At 36.7% G+C, this 18,350-nt stretch overlaps 1 protein-coding gene and 1 non-coding gene across 3 annotated transcripts in view; one reads left to right on the forward strand and one right to left on the reverse strand.

Moving 5' to 3' along the window:
* Nucleotides 1–17,864, forward strand: part of Vwa8 (von Willebrand factor A domain containing 8) — a 461,451-nt gene extending 443,587 nt beyond the window's left edge. Inside the window, exons 42-46 of one of the 2 annotated variants that reach the window (XR_007108713.1) lie at nucleotides 32–190; nucleotides 13,947–14,045; nucleotides 14,805–15,043; nucleotides 16,631–16,823; nucleotides 17,174–17,864. Coding sequence is in view for 1 of the 2 variants with exons in the window: in XM_047552395.1 (XP_047408351.1) it covers nucleotides 32–190; nucleotides 13,947–14,045; nucleotides 14,805–15,043; nucleotides 17,174–17,282 (606 nt within the window). In the remaining variant the exon portion in view is untranslated. The remainder of the gene's footprint in view (nucleotides 1–31; nucleotides 191–13,946; nucleotides 14,046–14,804; nucleotides 15,044–16,630; nucleotides 16,824–17,173) is intronic. The other variant, XM_047552395.1, reaches the window with a different exon arrangement.
* Nucleotides 10,095–10,201, reverse strand: LOC124986070 (U6 spliceosomal RNA). The gene has a single exon (XR_007108971.1). It is a non-coding gene; the product is annotated as a U6 spliceosomal RNA (small nuclear RNA).
* Nucleotides 17,865–18,350: the final 486 nt, after the last annotated feature.

The following is an 18,350-nucleotide window of genomic DNA, read 5'->3' on the forward strand; positions in this document are numbered from 1 at the left end:
CACAAGCTCTTTCTGTCATTCCTTCCCTCAGCTGGGTAGCCCACAACAGAAACCTAAGCGTCTGCGCCTGGTGGTAGATGTGTCTGGCAGCATGTATCGCTTCAATGGGGTGGACGGCCGGCTTGAGCGCTCAATGGAGGCTGTGTGTATGGTCATGGAAGCTTTTGAGAACTATGAAGAGAAGTTCAAGGTAATGGCATGATCTAAGGATGATGAGAGGCATCCTTGACCACATCTGCCCAGGATAAGTTATGGCGTGATGACAGGTAGACGGAGACTTCACTCAGAGCAGACAGAAATCTCCATCTTCTTACCAGCTCATTTGCTGGAGCAGAGAAAGTGAGACATTTGTTTCTTCTGCTCTAATCATATCATAATTTAAAGGCCTGATTCCTTCTGAAGAAACTACACCATTGTGTGACATTAACCATAATGTTCAGAAAAAAGAACAGCCACTTAGAAGCACCAGAGTCTGTTGTCATGTAACACTCACACCCACCCACCATTGCCCCATCACCAGGCAGACAGCCTTCCAAGGTTTGAGCTCACTCTGAGGGCGAGCTGTTCTCAGCATCACTGTCCTTTTCCACATGGGCAGCAATTCTACAGAAATGAATGTCTCCCCAGCTGACAATGAAGATGACCACCCTGGCAGAAAAGCAACCTTCCGTTTAAGCTATTTATATTTGCTCTTGTTAGTTTGCTGCATACCCTCCATTTCAGAGGTCTGAGAGTGGAGAAGGGATTCCCCCACACTGCTGTGTTACTACCTGAAAGAAGCCTACTTGTCTGCTCTTATCAACCACAGAGAGCACCTGCTCCTCTGGCCCTTTCAGAGAAAATAACCTTGCGTTACCATGGTTATCACATGAGGTGTAAATATGATCAAAATGTTCAGTGGAGAGAAATGGTATATGTGCAGACATGTAAAAGTCACAGAGTCTATCCACAGATATTGTAGATCTTATTCTGGGTAAAATATGTCCTAGAAAACAGGAAGTATTAGTTCTTGCACTGTTTAGCTTGACATCCTACCTGCACCTTGGTCTTTACCCTGTGTTATGCCTCATACAGCAAGAACAGATGGGTGAAACCCATCACTTCATTTGCATTTATTAAGCATACTGCCCACTTAATCTCCCAGGGTCCCTTATATGAATGAAGTTCTACAAAAGAAAGCCATTTTAGGTTTGATTTTTGGGGAAAGGGCAGCTTTAGACAGTGAATGCTGTGGGTTGCTAGGTTTTGCACAAGTACAGAATACTATACAAATATACATGGACTTTTACCATGAGGAGTAGCTCCATTTTCCTTGAAGAACTGGAATGTGTATCCCCTTGTGAATAGTGAAAAACATGGAACTGTTCAAGATTCTCTCTCTGTCATAGTTGCCAGGAAGCTTAGAGCCAAAGTCAAAGACCAGCTATGACAACTGTATTTTGTCTTATGTCTTAAAGATTTATATTTAACTTTTACTTTCTCTTGACCCTCCCTCACCTCAGATGTTAGTTTGTCTTCATTTTTTAAAAAATATATTACTTTTCATTCATGTTTTGTGGGTCAAAGGAAAATATAAAAAATATTTATTTAAAAATATTTCATATTCTTTCTAGTATGTAGTAGAATTTGATTTCCTAAATCGCTTGGACCATAGATAGCCAATGGGTGACTAAAAATTCACTTTATTAGCATACATAGCTGTATCTCACCTAATGTTTAAAAACCTATGGATTTTAACTTGCCTCAACATCCCCACTATTTCCAGAGCTCCTGACATACCTTCCCTACACATTGTCACATTGGAGACTTTGTGCCATCTTCCTAACACCCCTACCACATATCTGAGATTTGAGTAACCACAGGCTACCCAGTCTCTGCCAAGCCTCCTCAGGCCTCCTCTGTAGAGGAAAGGAAGGATATGGGTTGGAACTACTTATGTTCTGTGAGAGCTTTATGTAATTGAATGTTTGGAAGTTTAAGCAAGGGGGACATAGTATAAAATGTAAAATGGACAAAAGGAGAGTGAAGAAGTAAGTCTCTGTCCACCCTTCTTAGTTCCAAAATTCCCTTTCTGATGATGACCACTATTAGTGGGTTTTTGGTCTCTTCTCAGAGATATTCAGTGATATGCATCACGTGGTTCCATTCCATGTCCTCTATTCCATGTCTATACTTTCATTTTCTCATTTACAAAGAGGTATAAGAACTAGGAGTAACTAATTTACTCAGAAAATATAAAATGAAGTATGAACGAATGACAGCTGGAAGAGCTCCTAGTGAAAATTTTATATTCTTCAGAGCAGGATGGCATCAAATGTCTCTTCTTTAGGAATTCAGTATTGTGACCTGAGACTCCCCACCCTCAGTTCCAGATGGTTCTTAATGTCTTCCTGCAGTTATCCTTCAGCAGTAAAGTGTATTTGTTTTGAAACTTTCAGAAGCCTCTGGCCTGGTTTGGTGATCTAAAGTCTTCTGTCTCTCTTGGCATCTGCTCTTTTCTTTGCATTGGTCTCAGCTGACTGAGCTGTGGGTCATTACTCTCAAACTTCAGTGGCCTCATTTGGAGTCTCTCTCCATGTTTTACTTTACATTAGCATGACCCATGCCAAACCACAGTGACCCTGGTGCCAAAATTACTGAATAGGAAAGATAATTTAGTGGCAGGACACATTTCCAAAGCATTTGGAGTTTTTAAAAGTTTTTCATAATTGTTCTACCAACAGAATTTGGTTATTCCCAGGAATGGGTTCATAGTAGGTCATCTAAGACAAGAGCAACATTATTTGCTTATGATCAGCATAATTTTTAATGTTCTTAGAACACTTAAATGCTACAGTGAAAGGTGTTTACAGTGAAATTAATGCTTATTTGAACCATTTCATTTTACTCAAGTTATTTCTTTTTTCCTTTACCTTCATTTTTAATTGGTTCCTCATGATTTCCCCCAAGTCCCTGAGGATATATTCACTATAATATTACAGTACACCTCATTTTCAGAATTCTTCATGGCAATTTTCTTCTTCAAAGGATGCAATAACACCAAATGTTTGGGGAGTACTTCTCACTGAAGCACTTCAATAGTGCCACCAAAAAACAGATTTATTCAGATATAAGGAAATTGGTCTCGAAAAAAAAAAAAAAAAAAGAAAGAAATTGGCTTTGAAAAATTTTTAAAAGACCTCATATTTATTGTTTCTATGAAGGAATGTAAACCATATTCTAAGGCAGTGATTTTCTAACAGTATAACAAGGAACCCTTAAAGGGGGCCAGAGGAGTGGGCTGTACTTTCACCCCATGCCCAGTACAACTAAAAGCATTCCACTTATATTGCTCATACATGATGTTTCATAAAGTGGACTTTTGTGCAATGTTTCATTTGGAGAAAGGATGCCACTGCTTAAAAAAAAAAATTAAAGGAAAGAGGAGTTAGAAAACCACTATTCAAGGACCAATGCTGGATTATAATTTCTTTTTGAAAATGTGTTGTAGATCCTCAGTTCAGTTAGATGATTCAGTCCTTCCTTGATAGGTGAAATAAGGACTACCTGTTGTTAAAACTAAGAGGAGCCAGCTTTTCATCCTTTCAAGCTTTTCTTGGGTATACTCTTGAATATTCATAGAACCTTGGGGGTAGAAATGACCTTGGAAATTATCTTCATCAACCTCTCTTTTACAGATGAGAAAACTAAGATTCAGAGAGTTTGAGTGCTTTGCCCAGGGTCACAATTGGACTCTGAAAAGCTAGGATTTCTGAGGCCACTTCATGGCTTTTAGTTGTTTCCTCCCTATTTCTTGTAGTCATTTTATTTCTGCCCAATCAATATTTTTTAAAAACTGTAATTTAGATTTTACCCATGGGATTCAGAAAAGCCAAGAGAAAGCTGGATATGTTGGCCTACTTCTGTAATCTCAGCAGCTAAGGAGGCTTAGGCAGGAGGATCACAAGTTCAAAACCAGCATCTGCAACTGCGCAAGGCTCTAAGAAACTTATTGACATTCTGTGTCTAAATTAAAAGTAAAAAGAGCTGGGGATGTGGCTTAGAAGTTGAGTTCTCCTGGATTCAATCCCTGGTACAAAAAAATAATAATAATAAAAGTAAAAAAGGAGACTGAAGGGAATACAACTCGCTTCTGTCTTTGATTCTGGTGGCTAACATGGCCACCTGAAACAGGTACAGAATCTGAATAGCTGGGTGTGAACACACTTAAGGACTAAGTCTGAGAAACCTGGAATGGCTGTGTTTGTAGGAAGCAGATATGGTGAAGAACTGGTTCCCTGCCCCTAGCAGAACCCTTGGGAGGCTCCTGAGATCCAGACTCCCAGCAGAGATTCACAACTGCCAAGTACTCAGAATATGTTGATCTTACCTCTCCAGAGAAGACATCACCCAACAAAGCCCTTGAGACCTAAGTAGACCTAAGTCCCGCTCACTGGAGCTCCAATCATTGAACTGTGTAGCAAGCCCACCCTGGCAGTGCATAAATCTGGTCTGTGCAGAAAAAACTCCAACCCACAGTACTTTTTATTCTATCCTACCTCATACTGGGGAGAAGAGAAGAGAAACCCTGCTGCTGAACTAAACTTAACCAAAAGACAGTGCACCTTGCTTTTCATACAAATTAATGACACTCAATCTTCAATTATATATTAATACAAAAAATAGAAAAGACAAAAACCCAAACTAATGACCAGGCCCAATTTAGAAACAGCTAGGGGTGGGCCTCCAGTTCCACCTATAGACACTCATTGCTATAATAACAATACAGAGAAATAACACAAAAGCTGTGGACACCACACTTACAATAGAGTCTCAATCTAGATCATTGTAGGACATTTTGGCAAGTGAAGACTGTGCCCTAAAAAGTCCTACACCACAAAGTGGAAGAGAAATCCCTTCCAACAGATGCAGAAAATTCAATACATAAATACAAGAAATATGAAAAACAAGCCAACACAGCACCTCCTAAAAGTCATAATTTACTAGCAAATGACCCTAAAAATGTTGAAGTGGATGAAATATCAAATAAAGAATTCAGAAGAATCGTTGTAAAAATGGTCAATGAATTCCAAGAGAACACAGAAAAACAACTAAATGAATTGTCTGTACAGAATATGAAAGAGAAATTCAATAAGGAGATAGTAATAATAAAAAAGAAACAGAAATCTTGGAAATGCAAGACACAATAAATAAAATAAAATGTGGAGTTGAAAGTCTCTCTAATAGTGTAGACCATGCTGAAGACAGAATCTCAGACCTGGAAGAAAAAGTGGCCAGCCTTGAACATTCAGATAGGAGTAAAGAAACATAAAAATAAGTAATAATGATTAGAATATACAAGAATTCTGGGACAACATAAAGAGACCAAATTTAAGAATCACTGGAATTGATCAGGGCTGTGAGATGTGACCTAATTGAATGGATAACAACTTCAGGGAAATAATAACAGAAAAATTTCCAAGCCTTCACAAGGAGATTGACATCCATATACAGGAAACATTCAGAACACCAAATAGACAACATCAAAAAAGAACCTCTCCACAACACATTATAATTAAAATGCCTAACATAAATAATAATTATAGACTTTTTAAAGCCTCAAGAGAAAAATAACAGGTGACATTTAGAGTCAGGCCAATCAGAGTAACCTCAGATTTCTTAGCACAAACTCTACAAGGCAGGAGAGCTTGGAATGGTGTATTCCAAGTCCTAAAAGAAAAGAACTATCAACCAAGACTGCTATATTCAGCAAAGCTATCATTCAAAATTGAAGATCAAATAAAATCCTTCCAAGATAGGCAGAAACTACAAAAATTCATGAATACCAAACTGGCACTACAGAACTCATTTAAAGAAATACTACACACAGAAAAAAAAAAATCAAAAACAAACTTAAGAACACAAAAAAGAACAAATCTCATTTGAAGAGTAGCTAAGCAAATGAGAAACAGGACCAAATTAAGCATGATGAGTAAATCAAAATAGCAGGAATTCACAAACATATCTATAATAACATTGAATATAAATAGTCTCAACTCTTCAATGAAAAGACAGGCTGGATGAATGAATTAAAAACCAAGACTTAACTGTATGTTGTTAGCAAGAGATGAACCTTACAGGCAAAGACAGCCACAGGCTGAAAGTGAAAGGAAGGAAATTGATATACCCTGCAAATGGGTCCCAAAATCAAACAGGAGTAGCCACTCTCATATCTGACAAAGCAGACCTCAAACTGAAATTAATCAGAAGAGACAAAGAGTCAATTCATATTGGTCAAGGGAACAATCCAACAAGAAGATAAAACAAAAATAAATATTGATGCCCCACATTGGCTGCAGCTAATTACATAAAAGACACTAATCAAATTGAAGCCCTGGATAGACCCTGGTACACTAATATGGGGTAATTTCAAAACACCTCTCGTGATTAGATTTGTCATCCATAAACTCAGTAAAGACTCTTTGGACTTGAAAAATATTATAATTCAAATGAACCTAACAGACATAATTTATAGTATCTCATCCAACGACAGCTGAATACACTTTCTTCTCAACACTTATGGAACTTCCAAAATAGACATTTTAGGCCACAATGCTGCACTTAGAAAATACTAAAAAAAAAAAAAAAAAAAAAAAAAACCTGATATACTTCCTTGTATCTTATCAGATCATAATAGGATGAAATTAGAAATTGACACAACAATACCCTAAGGAACTGATATAATCACATGGAATATGAACAATACTCTTTTGAATGATGAAAGGGATATAGAAGAAATCAGAGAAAAAAATAAAAAATTCTTAGGTTCAAATGAGAATAGTGGTACAACATATCAGAACCTCTGACACCCTATGAAAACAGTTCTAAGAGAAAACTTTATAGCTATGAGTGTCTACATAAGAAAATCAGAAACATCCCTAATGATACATCTCAAGACCACTGAAAAGAAAAAGAAACCAATTCAACAACCAGTAAAAGGAAGGAAATAATTAAGATTAGAGTCCAAAATCAATGAACTTGAGAATAAGAAACAATACAAAGTAGTGATGAAACAAAATGATAAACAAGATTGATAAGCCCTTAGCCAGATAGGAAGAAAGAAAACCCAAATTAATAAAATTAGAGATGAAAAACAAAAAATCACCACAGATATCTCAGAAATCCAGCAGATCATTAGGAACTATTTTAAAAACTTACACTCCAGTAAACTGGAAAACCTAGAAGTGGATACATTTCTGGACAAATATGATTGCCAAAATGGAATCAAGAGGGCATAGAAAACCTAAACAGACCAATAATTTGTAATGAGATAAAAGCAGTAACAAAAAATCTTTCAACAAAGAAAAGTGTAGGACCAGACTGATTCTCAGCTGAATTCTACCAAACTTTTATAGAAAAACTAATGCCAATACTTCTCAAATTATTCCATGAAATAGAAAGAGATGGAATACTTCCAAATTCATTCTATGAAGCCAGTATCACATTTACGCCAAAAACACATAAGGCTATATCAAGGAAAGAAAACTACAGACAATATCCCTGATCAACTTAATCACATACCAGCAAATTGTGTTCAACATCATATTAAGGAGATTGGACAACTTAACCAAGTTGATATTATTCCAGAGATGCAAGAACAGTTTGATATATACAAATCAATAAGTGTAATTCATTACATAAAGAGAATTAAGGGCAAAAATCACTTAGTATTCTCAATGATTCAGTAAAGGCCTTCAACAAAATTCAGAACCCATTCATGATAAAAATACTAAAGAACCTAGGGATAGAAGGGATCTACCTCAACATCATAAATATATGGAAAGCCCAAAAGTCAATCTTATAGTAAATGGGGAAAAACTGAAACATTTCCTTTAAAATCTGGGACAAGTCAAGGAGGTCCATTTACCACTCTAGAAACTCTAGCCAGAGCAATTAGTTGAGAGAAGGAAATTTTTAAAAATAGAAAAAAGAAGGAAATAAAATTGATAAAAATAGGAAGGAAAGAAGTCAAATTATCACTCTTTGCAGATGGTATGATCCTATACATAGAAGATCCAAGGAACTCCACAAAAACACTGCTCGAACTAATAAACAAATTTGGCAAAGTAACAGGTTACAAAATCAACATTCAAAAATCAATAGCTTTCCTATATAACAACAACAAATCTGCTGAGAAAGAAATCAGGAAAACAATTTCATTCACAGTAGTCTCAAAGAGTAAACAAACAAATGAACAAAAACCTAGGGATAAATATAACCAAGGAGGTGAAAGATTTATACAATGAAAACTATAGAACACTGAAGAAAGAAAATGAAGAAGACCTCAAGATGAAAAGACCTCCCACATTCATGGATAGACATAATTAATATTGTCAAAATAGTCATGCTACCAAAAGCAATATACAGATTCAGTGCAACTCCCATGAAAATACCATTGACATTCTTCACAGAACAAAGTCCAAAAATTCATTTGGAAGAATAAAATATTCAGAGTAACAAGATAAATTCAAAGCCAAAAGAAAGCAATGCTGGAGGCATCAGAATACCTGACTTAAAATTATAATACAAAACAATAGTAACAAAAAACTGCATGGTACTGGCATAAAAACAGACACAAAGACCAATGATGCAGCTAGAAGACACAGCAAGAAATCCACACTGTAGAGAGTGAATGAGCCCTGGTCATTGAATGCAGCCCTGATCCTGCAGTATAGGCAAAAGCCAAGCTTGGGAAAATATTCCTTGCCAAATGCAGGATGTGTGAAAAACCTTGACACTTGGCTTTGGCGTCAATAGTTATCCGACATTCCAGTAAAATGAGTTTCCTGGGTACTGCAGGACAGCTGTAGGATGTTCCTAACACCATAACAGCAGGATAGCCACAAAATGTTTCTAGTTTTGTAACTTTTGGGTGCACAAAGAAACTTCTTGATAACTCACCAACCTAGAAAAATTTACAAAGCTTCTGTAGTTGAACTTTCTGATTATGAGACTATATATAATAAACTTGTGAGCTAATTCTGGGTCATTGTTCTTCCATCTGAGGGCAGTGTCCCAACTGGCTTTTTCTTTGTTCTCTGTTTTTTTTCTTTCTTTTTTTATTTTATTTTATTTTATTTTATTGTAAACAAATGGGATACATGTTGTTTCTCTGTTTGTACATGAAGTAGAGGCATACCATTTGTGTAATCATAAATTTACATAGAGTAATGCTGTTTGATTCATTTTGTTATTTTTTCCCTTCCCCCACACCCCTCTTTTCCCTCTATACAGTCCTTCCTTCCTCCATTCTTGCCCCCCTCCCTAACCCTAACTCTAACCCTAACACTAACCCCTCCCACCCCCCATTATGTGTCATCATCCACTTATTAGCGATATCATTCGTCCCTTGGTTTTTTGGGATTGGCATATCTCACTTAGCATGATATTCTCCAATTTCATCCATTTGCCTGCAAATGCCATAATTTTATCTTTCTTTATGGCTGAGTAATATTCCATTGTATATATATATATACCACAGTTTCTTTATCCATTCATCAATTGAAGGACATCTAGGTTGGTTCCACAATCTGGCTATTGTGAACTGAACAGCTATGAACATTGATGTGGCTGTATCTCTGTAATATGCTGATTTTAAGTCCTTTGGGTATAGGCCAAGGAGTGGGATAGCTGGGTCAAATGGTGGTTCCATTCCAAGTTTTCTAAGGAATCTCCACATTGCTTTCCAGAGTGGCTGCACTAATTTGCAGCCCCACCAGCAATGTATGAGTGTACCTTTCTCCCCACATCCTCGCCAACACCTGTTGTTGCTTGTATTCTTGAAAATCGCCATTCTAGTTGGGGTGAGATGGAATCTTAGGGTGGTTTTGATTTGCATTTCTCTTATTACTAGAGATGTTGAGCATTTTTCCATATGTTTGTTGATTGCTTGTAGATCTTCTGTGAAGTGTCTATTCATTTCCTTAGCCCATTTGTCGATTGGATTATTTGCATTCTTGGTGTAGAGTTTTTTGAGTTCTTTATAGATTCTGGAGATTAGTGCTCTATCTGAAGTATGATTGGCAAAGATTTTCTCCCACTCTGTAGGCTCTTTCTAAAATATGGAACGCTTCACGAATTTGCGTGTCATCCTTGCGCAGGGGCCATGCTAATCTTCTCTGTATTGTTCCAATTTTAGTATATGTGCTGCCGAAGCGAGCACCTCTGTTTTTTTCTTAATCTCCCATCACCCCTCCTCAAGATCCCTTGTTGTTGCTGAGCTGGTTGCAGCACTATACATCTTTAGTCATCTGGTCCTTGACAAAGGGGCTGAAGTCATACATTTGAGAAAGGACAACCTTTTATAACAAATGATGCTGGGAAAACTGGTTATCCATATGTAGAGGAAAGGAACTAGACCCTTATCTCTCACCCAGCACAAAAATTAACTCTTTATGAATCAAAGACCTAGGAATTAAGACAAGAACTTCTGCAACTCCTAAAAGAAAATTTAGGGTCTTAATAGGACCTCAAAAGCTCAGGAAATAATGCCAGGAGTTAATAAATAGGATAGCATCTAATTTACAACCACTACGAAAATCAGTATGGAGGTTCCTCAAAAGACTAGGGATGGAATCACCATATGATCCAGCTATATCCTTCTTGTGATTTTTTTTTTCCTGAAGAATTAAAGTCATCTTACTGCAGTGATACATGCATACCCATGTTTGTAGCAACACAAGTCACAATAGCCAAGCCATGGAACCAGCCTGGGTGTTTACCAATGGATGAATGGATAAAGAAAATGTGGTATTTTTTCACAATGGAGTTTTATTTGGCCATAAAGAAAAATGAAATTATGTCATTTGCAGGAAAATGGATGGAACTAGAGACCATCATGTTAAATGAAATAAGTCAAACTCAGAAGGTTGAGGATCATATGTTTTTTCTCATATGTGGAAGCTAGAGAGGAAAAAGGAAAATAAAGTTGGGGTTGGTCTCCTAAAAATCAAAGGGAAAGGGCTGGGTTTGTGACTCAGTGATAGAGCACTTGCCTAGCATGTGTGAGGCACTGGGTTTGATTCTCAGCACTGCATATAAATAAATAAAGAAAATAAAGGTCAACTGACGACGAAAAAAAAAATATATATATATGTATATTGTATATATGTGTGTGTTGATAGATAGATAGATAGATAGATAGATATCTCAAAGGGAGCGCAGTAGAAGAAAGGGACTAAGGGGTGAGAGGTAGGGAGGGAGGGGGGAAGTTTGGAGATTGATGTTGACCAAATCATATTGTTACATCATGTACATGTATAAATATGTAACAATATATCCTACCTATATGTACAACTATAATCAACCTATTAAAATGTGGAAAAAAAGAAAAACAAAAAAATCACAGTTTTGGATCTGTGATTCTTGGCTTAAGAAATAAAATTACATTTGCCTCAAAAAAAAAAATTCAGGAGCAAATGTACAATTTACATATCAATTTTCTACTCTCAGCATCCCACCAATCAAAGGAGGGTATAATAGACATGGTTTTCTCAAACATATCTTGGTCAGTAAGGCTGGGTTAACTCCCAGAAGGTTATGTGGAAAGACATGACACCTGAACCAACAACTGCTGGGAGAATTCCTTCCATCAAGAACTTAGTTCAATGTCTGTAATTACTTTTTTCCCAGTGCTTCAGGGATATTTCACAAGTTTAGAATTGGAGACTCGTCACCCCAGCAGACTCCAGCTCTAAATCAATTATAGAGATAGGACCAAAGAAGGGTGTACAGACCTTTCTGAATCCAAACAAAGTTAAGCATTCAGAATTGACTCAATTATTGATATAAAAATATTGGCCAGGCCAACCACATAAAAAGTGTAAGTACAGATGGAGGGTTAATTGGGGGAATGATTATTTTTCAGGAGTAAAACACAGGATTTAGAGTCAGAACATGTAAGTTTGGCTTCCAGACCTCTACCAATTCTAAATCTATGACCTTAAAATTCTGTTACTCCCAGTAAGCTTTATTTCTTCATTTATGAAAAGGGCATAACACCTACACCAAAGTCATGGAGAGAATCAAAATGAAAGAAGATACAAAGCAATGTTTCATACACTGAAGAATTATACACATGTTGAACACTCTAGTCCCTAAATGTGTTGTTCTATCCTTGCAATGACCCTGGGAAGCAGTAAAACAGAGATAATCCCTGTTTGTCAGAGAGATTAAGTGATTTACAAGCATTCAAGGTTAGAGGTCAACCAACCCAGCATTAGTTTCAAGGTAGAAAAGAGATTTGAAGAGCTTAAGTGTCTTGCTGTATATCAAAAAGCTTGTTAATGTCAGTCATGTTAGAATCCTTGACCTGTCAGAACATTATTTTTTTTACACTGACTTTTATGATATGAAGAAAGATTAGCCAGGTAAACCATATAACACTGTAGGGTTTTGCTGGCACCTTCCTTGACCTTTTAAATCACACATTAAAAGAATTATCTTCTAATTCCTTGCTACCCACAGTCAGTTGTGCCATTCTAGAGTGGTATATTTGGATTTTAGAACACAGTTAGGATTTCATATGTTCTCAGTCAATCTTCAGAAACAGCTCCAGGTGATTGACTTGTATCTCCTCACAATGTGGAGGCAGGATATTATCCACAGTAGTTTAAATTAATACCTTATTCACAAAATGGAAACAGCTCTTCGTTTTAAGCAGAGATTTCTTTGCATTCTAAGTTATAAACTGTCTTTATGTGAAGATAAATCTTGGCATCTTGACTGAAACTCTGCATTGGTTTTCATTTGCTGTACCTTTCTCTAAAGGAATGAAATTTTCAAAAGCAAACCTAGTAAAGGGGCATTTAAACAAGTTGCTAAAGCATAAAAGGATTAAAAGGGTCTTTGCTAGTTGACTTTTGTACTGATATGGTGATATCACATTTAGTGCTAAGTGGAAGACTCCTCAGGATTTTGAGGGTACAATGAAAAGGGAGAAATCATGATCATGAAAATTGTGAGCTACTCAGAAAAGTTATGACCTAAACATCAGTGGAAGAGGACCCTAAGGCTGGGGTCTTACCTGGAGGCTCTGGGAAAGGAGGCAAACTCATCTCACTAGTAGAATTCAGTTCCTCATGGTGTAGGACAGAGGTCTCTGTTTACCTTCTGGCTCTTAGCCATACAGCCATAGATAATTCCCTCAAGTCAAATCCCCCTCACACTTCAAACCTGTCTTTCCTTTCTACTACCAATGGGGGGATAGGCAGTGCAATTAAAGAACTCTTATAGAGTTGGGGATGCTGCTCAGTGGTAGAATGCTTGTCTGGCATGAGTGAGACTTTAGGTTCAATCAGCAATTGTGTAAACAAACAAACAATATATAATAGTTCATGTGACTTGGTTAGGTCCAAGCTTATAACCTCTCTTTTGATTAACTCAAAGCAAGTAAACTTAATTACATTTGCAACTCCATTTTGCCATGTAAGTTAACATTATCACAAGTAATATCCCATCCTATTTGCAGATCCTGCCCATACTTACAGGAATAAGGTTATAAAGAACAGGTGCACTGGGTGGATCTTGAGGACCACCTTAGAATTCTGCCCATCTTTGTTTCTATATGTGCGTGTGACTGAAAAAAAAGTTGTGAATGGAATTATGAAAGTTATGAAAGTTATAAATGGAATTCAGGGTAGTCCCTGAGGCCCTTACCATACTTTCCACTTCCTGCAGAGAGCAGAGATTACTAAAGAAGGAGGGTCCAAAATGAGAATCTGTCTTCATTTGAACTGTTGATAAACACACATCTGCTTCTCTGAATTTTTTTATGACTGAATATTGAGCAAATTCGGACCATCAAATTCAAAAGAGATGAAAATTCAGAGGCTTGATGATAGTACTCTACTAGACAATGTTATAAAAAAAATAGACAATGTTTTCTAACTCTGTGGTTCTTTGCTTAGTATGACATCGCTGGACACTCTGGAGATGACTACAATATTGCACTAGTTTCAATTAACAAAATCCCCAAGGACAATAAACAAAGACTAGAAATTCTAAAGGTAAATATGTTCAGTTACCTCTATATTGTGAAAACTTCTATCAGATTAGGTAAAGACTAAAAAGATTCACTGAAGAAGAGGTAGAAACTGTAAAGAAAATGACTTTCTTTTTCACAAACATTCAAGTTTTAAACAGAAAGCACCCATCGGACCTCAAATTCTTTTCTCCACTGTACAAATGTAAATTTTGCTCTGTGCTTATTTTAGAGTACTCAGTATTGGATTGGGATTATATATCTAAGTATTGCATTGGGATTCTGTAACCTGTAATTCCTCATATATGCTACACGTTCAGTAGAAGGAAAAGAATGATCCCTTTTAGAGTACTTTTACTTTTCTTAATATTTTCTAATAATAAATTCAATTTCACATACTTCAGTCTGCAAGAGAAACATGCATGTCATGATTTTAAAACAAATTTCCTCCATTGCTACTGATATGAGTACAATATAACTATTGAAAATCTAATCCATTCCTTATCTTTCTCCCATGTGATACCAATTTTTATATTTTCTTACTTTAAATAAAATCTTGAATTTTAAAAGAAATTGTCAACTGTGATAGTTTGGAACATTTCCTTCTTTCTAACAAAAGTCTCCCAAATACAAATATCACTGTGTACAAGTTAAATAGAACTGCTCAGAAAACTGTTACTGACTTGTAATAATTGGTTTTTATACATTCACACAGTCTATGAAAAGCCATCCTGTTTATTCAAAGAAGCTTATCACCATGACTTTTGTGCTCTCTTTCCTCTAGACAATGCATGCCCACTCTCAGTTCTGCATGAGTGGGGACCACACGTTAAGGGGGACAGAACATGCCATCAAGGAAATTGTCAAAGAAGAGGCTGATGAGTACTTTGTCATAGTCTTAAGTGATGCAAATCTGTCACGATATGGAATACAGCCTGCCAAGTTTGCCCAAATCCTTACAAGTGACCCTCAAGTAAATGCTTTTGCCATTTTTATTGGGTCATTAGGTGATCAAGCAACCAGGTAAGTGTCATCTCAGGACATAGAAAGGGCAGACATAGAGAGAAAGAGTGCCTGACATGCTCATGAGATGAGCAGACATGAAGGGAACTGGGAGATGTGGAGGAAAAACAAGTCTAGAGACGCCACCTCAAGGAACTTGCAGACTAGCTGAGGAGATGTGATGCTCTAGCTTATGTTTAAAGAAACAATCATAATTTAAATTAATCACTTTTCAGTCTGTTTAAACTAACAAAATAATTAGCAAATTGATTTGTCCACTAATAGGTTAATTTTTATACATTTGATACCTTATATCAAGTTTCCAAGCATAGTCTAATCATTTTATGTCTAAATCATATTCAAAATAATGAACATAGTTTTCCTAGCATAATAGAAAGTGTGTATATTTGTGTCTATAAGTATGATACATAGACATACATATATTGATAGAAAGATAGACATGTAGACATACTTATGTGTGTATATCTTCTATTTACTAATAGGTGATATTATGTATATATGGTGTGTGTGTGTGTGTGTGTGTGTGTGTGTGTGTGTGTGTGTGTGTGTTTTATTGCTGGGGAGACAAGGCAGGTGAAACACTTGGAGACAGAAAGTCATGGTGATAAGACTACACTAAATATACTGAATGCTCACTGAACAAATTTATGGTCAAAGAATAAATACCATTGGGGATGATCTAAAAGGAAAGATCTGAAAGCACTTTCATAACTTAAACATACTAATATTTACCTTGTTTTTTAATATTTACCTTTTTGAATGACAGATATAGCTCATGGTTTTTCACTACTTATACTTAAAACAAACAAAAAAAAAATCCAGAAAACACAGTTGAAAGTGTATCTGCTAAAAAAACAAAACAAAACAAAAAACAAACAAACAAAAAAAAAAAACCACAACAAAACCTTCCTGTAGCCCAAAGAGCCTATCTCTTTGCTATTCCTTCTCTTTAACCTACCATGCTCTGTGGTACAGAGGCTATAAATTAAAGAAGGTTTTAGCATCCTGTATGCTGACCTCTCTATTTCCTTCTCCTTGCTACAGGATTACTGAGTAAGGTGAAGAACAGACTTAATATCATATAATCACCATCACTTTATTACAACCAACTTTGCTTTTTTCTCATTTTTGTGCATTAGCACTTTCCATCTTCAAGAACCTCCTTGTACTTGAATGCAAACCATGCTTTTTCTAGCCATATTTTCCTCAGCACAGCCCAGTATTAGGTAAATAGCAAACACCAGTTGAGCTGAAATAGCTATTTTGTCTTTCCAGTGAACAGATGCTGTTTGAATACTTAAGAAAGCACAACAATACCCTTGTGGGTTCCTAGGGAAATGGTCCAAATCCACTGGCAAAAGATATGTTGCAGAATTTGCTGGTCTGCCAGGCATGCCAAATGGATGATACTACACAGGATGGCTGACTTTTATGAAATGTCATTCCAAAACCAAACTTCATTGCTACAATGAAAAGAGGCGTTTTTTGAATAAAACTGCGTCTTGTAGTTTTATTACCTTCAAAAATGTCTTTTTGTTCCAAGTAATAAGTTAGTGTTTTTAAAAATTGCCATCTGTATATCCTCAGTATTATCAAAGCAGCAGCTGGGTAAATCAGATTGCATTACACATTGTGTGAATGGAGCCAAAAAAGGAGAGGATGGTGGGGAGAAAATAGAACCACTCAAGATTTGACTGGGCAAAGTTCTTGGAGTCCTGTTTTCTAGGAAGGCAAAGCAGTTAGACGAACAATATGAGGCCAACACATTTGCTGAACCCAGGTGAGCTAATTTCAGTTGGATCTCTAGGTCTCTGTTCTACTAAGGGAATATAAAATGTCAGAAAATAACAGTCATGAAAGGGAAAATTTTTCTCCTTTCCACATCCACTGATTTTCTCACTGCAAAGAACCCCCTTGTGGTTCACTGCTTTACTGTCTCTCCCTGTCGCTCTTCCAGGTCTTTCATTGCTCAATGACAGCCAATTAAATTGCAGGCAGTAGGCAAGGTATTAGAAAGTAAAAACTTCCTTTCCTAAGAACCCATTTGGATGCAGTGATTTGCCAGGGCAGGAGATAGAAGGAGAGCCTCAATTTGCAATGGTAATTTTCTCTTCTTTCCCCTTCTGGCAGGCTCCAGAGAACTTTACCAGCTGGCAGGTCTTTCATTGCCATGGATACCAAAGACATCCCTCAGATTTTACAACAGATCTTCACCTCCACCATGTTGTCCAGTGTTTAAGAAATACCATCCACTACCATAATGACCCCAGGATTTAAAACAAGATAAGAAAAGGGAGTGTTCTGAAGAGAAGAAGACATCTATAAAGTGAACCCATGCAATGACTAGATAATTCTGGCATTGCTTGGATCTTCCTACAATGCCTCCATAATCAGGATTCAGAAAAGAAGCCAGAAGCAGATTTGTGCCTGGAAATCTCCAGCCACTGATGGGTTTAGAAATCATCTGAGGAAGCAAGTTGACCTTCATGTTATACAAAGTCATGGTTAAAGGAAATTGACATGAGAACTACAGTGCTTGGTCCGTTTCCAAAATCTGAGGAGTAAAGTATCCTTGCTTTTGCCTTAAGACATTATTTGTCCTCTAAGATAAGAGAAGCAAACCCATCACACTGAACCTCTGAGGCCATGTTTTGATATCGGGATCAAGCCAGTGCAAACCCCACTCAACATGCTGCTGTCTAGTAATTATTTTTGTTTTCTCCCTACTCTGTATTGCCCAGCAGACAACAGTTTTATAGTATTTAACCCACTGAAAAGACCTTCCAACAGCAGTATTTAATAAAAGGTTGGACTTTCTCAATAATTCCATTTTCTTGGCCAAAGCCAAAAGAAATCATGAGACCCTTAGAGTGCTTGCTTTCCTAGGTGACTTTTAAAAGGCTCTCTGAATAATAAAGGACAAATGTCCTGTTCTCCCTGCTACCACACGGAAGGATAAAGATATCTTATGTGGAGTTTCCTGGTTCTTCTTGTCCCTCTAATGCTTTTCAAAAATTTCTATTTTGGTGTTCAAAGCACAGTGCTTAAAATACCAAATGCTTATAAGAGATTGTCGACTGATAACATTCATATAAAAATTACTTAATACAAAGTAAAAGGCATTATGTTTGAACCTAATGGTGACTGGACATTTCTTTAGCTAAAGGAGAAAGTGAGGAAGGGAGGAAGGGAAAAAGGAAGAAAGGAAGGATTCTTAAAAATTAAATTTTTTTTCTTTCCTTTATCAAATTTTTATTTAAACATATAACTTCAAAGTAAAAGCCCTATTTGGGCCCTTATGTACCTC

The sequence above is a fragment of the Sciurus carolinensis genome, chromosome 5, assembly GCF_902686445.1.
Source record: "Sciurus carolinensis chromosome 5, mSciCar1.2, whole genome shotgun sequence".
In the NCBI taxonomy this organism is placed as follows: Eukaryota; Metazoa; Chordata; class Mammalia; order Rodentia; family Sciuridae; genus Sciurus; species Sciurus carolinensis.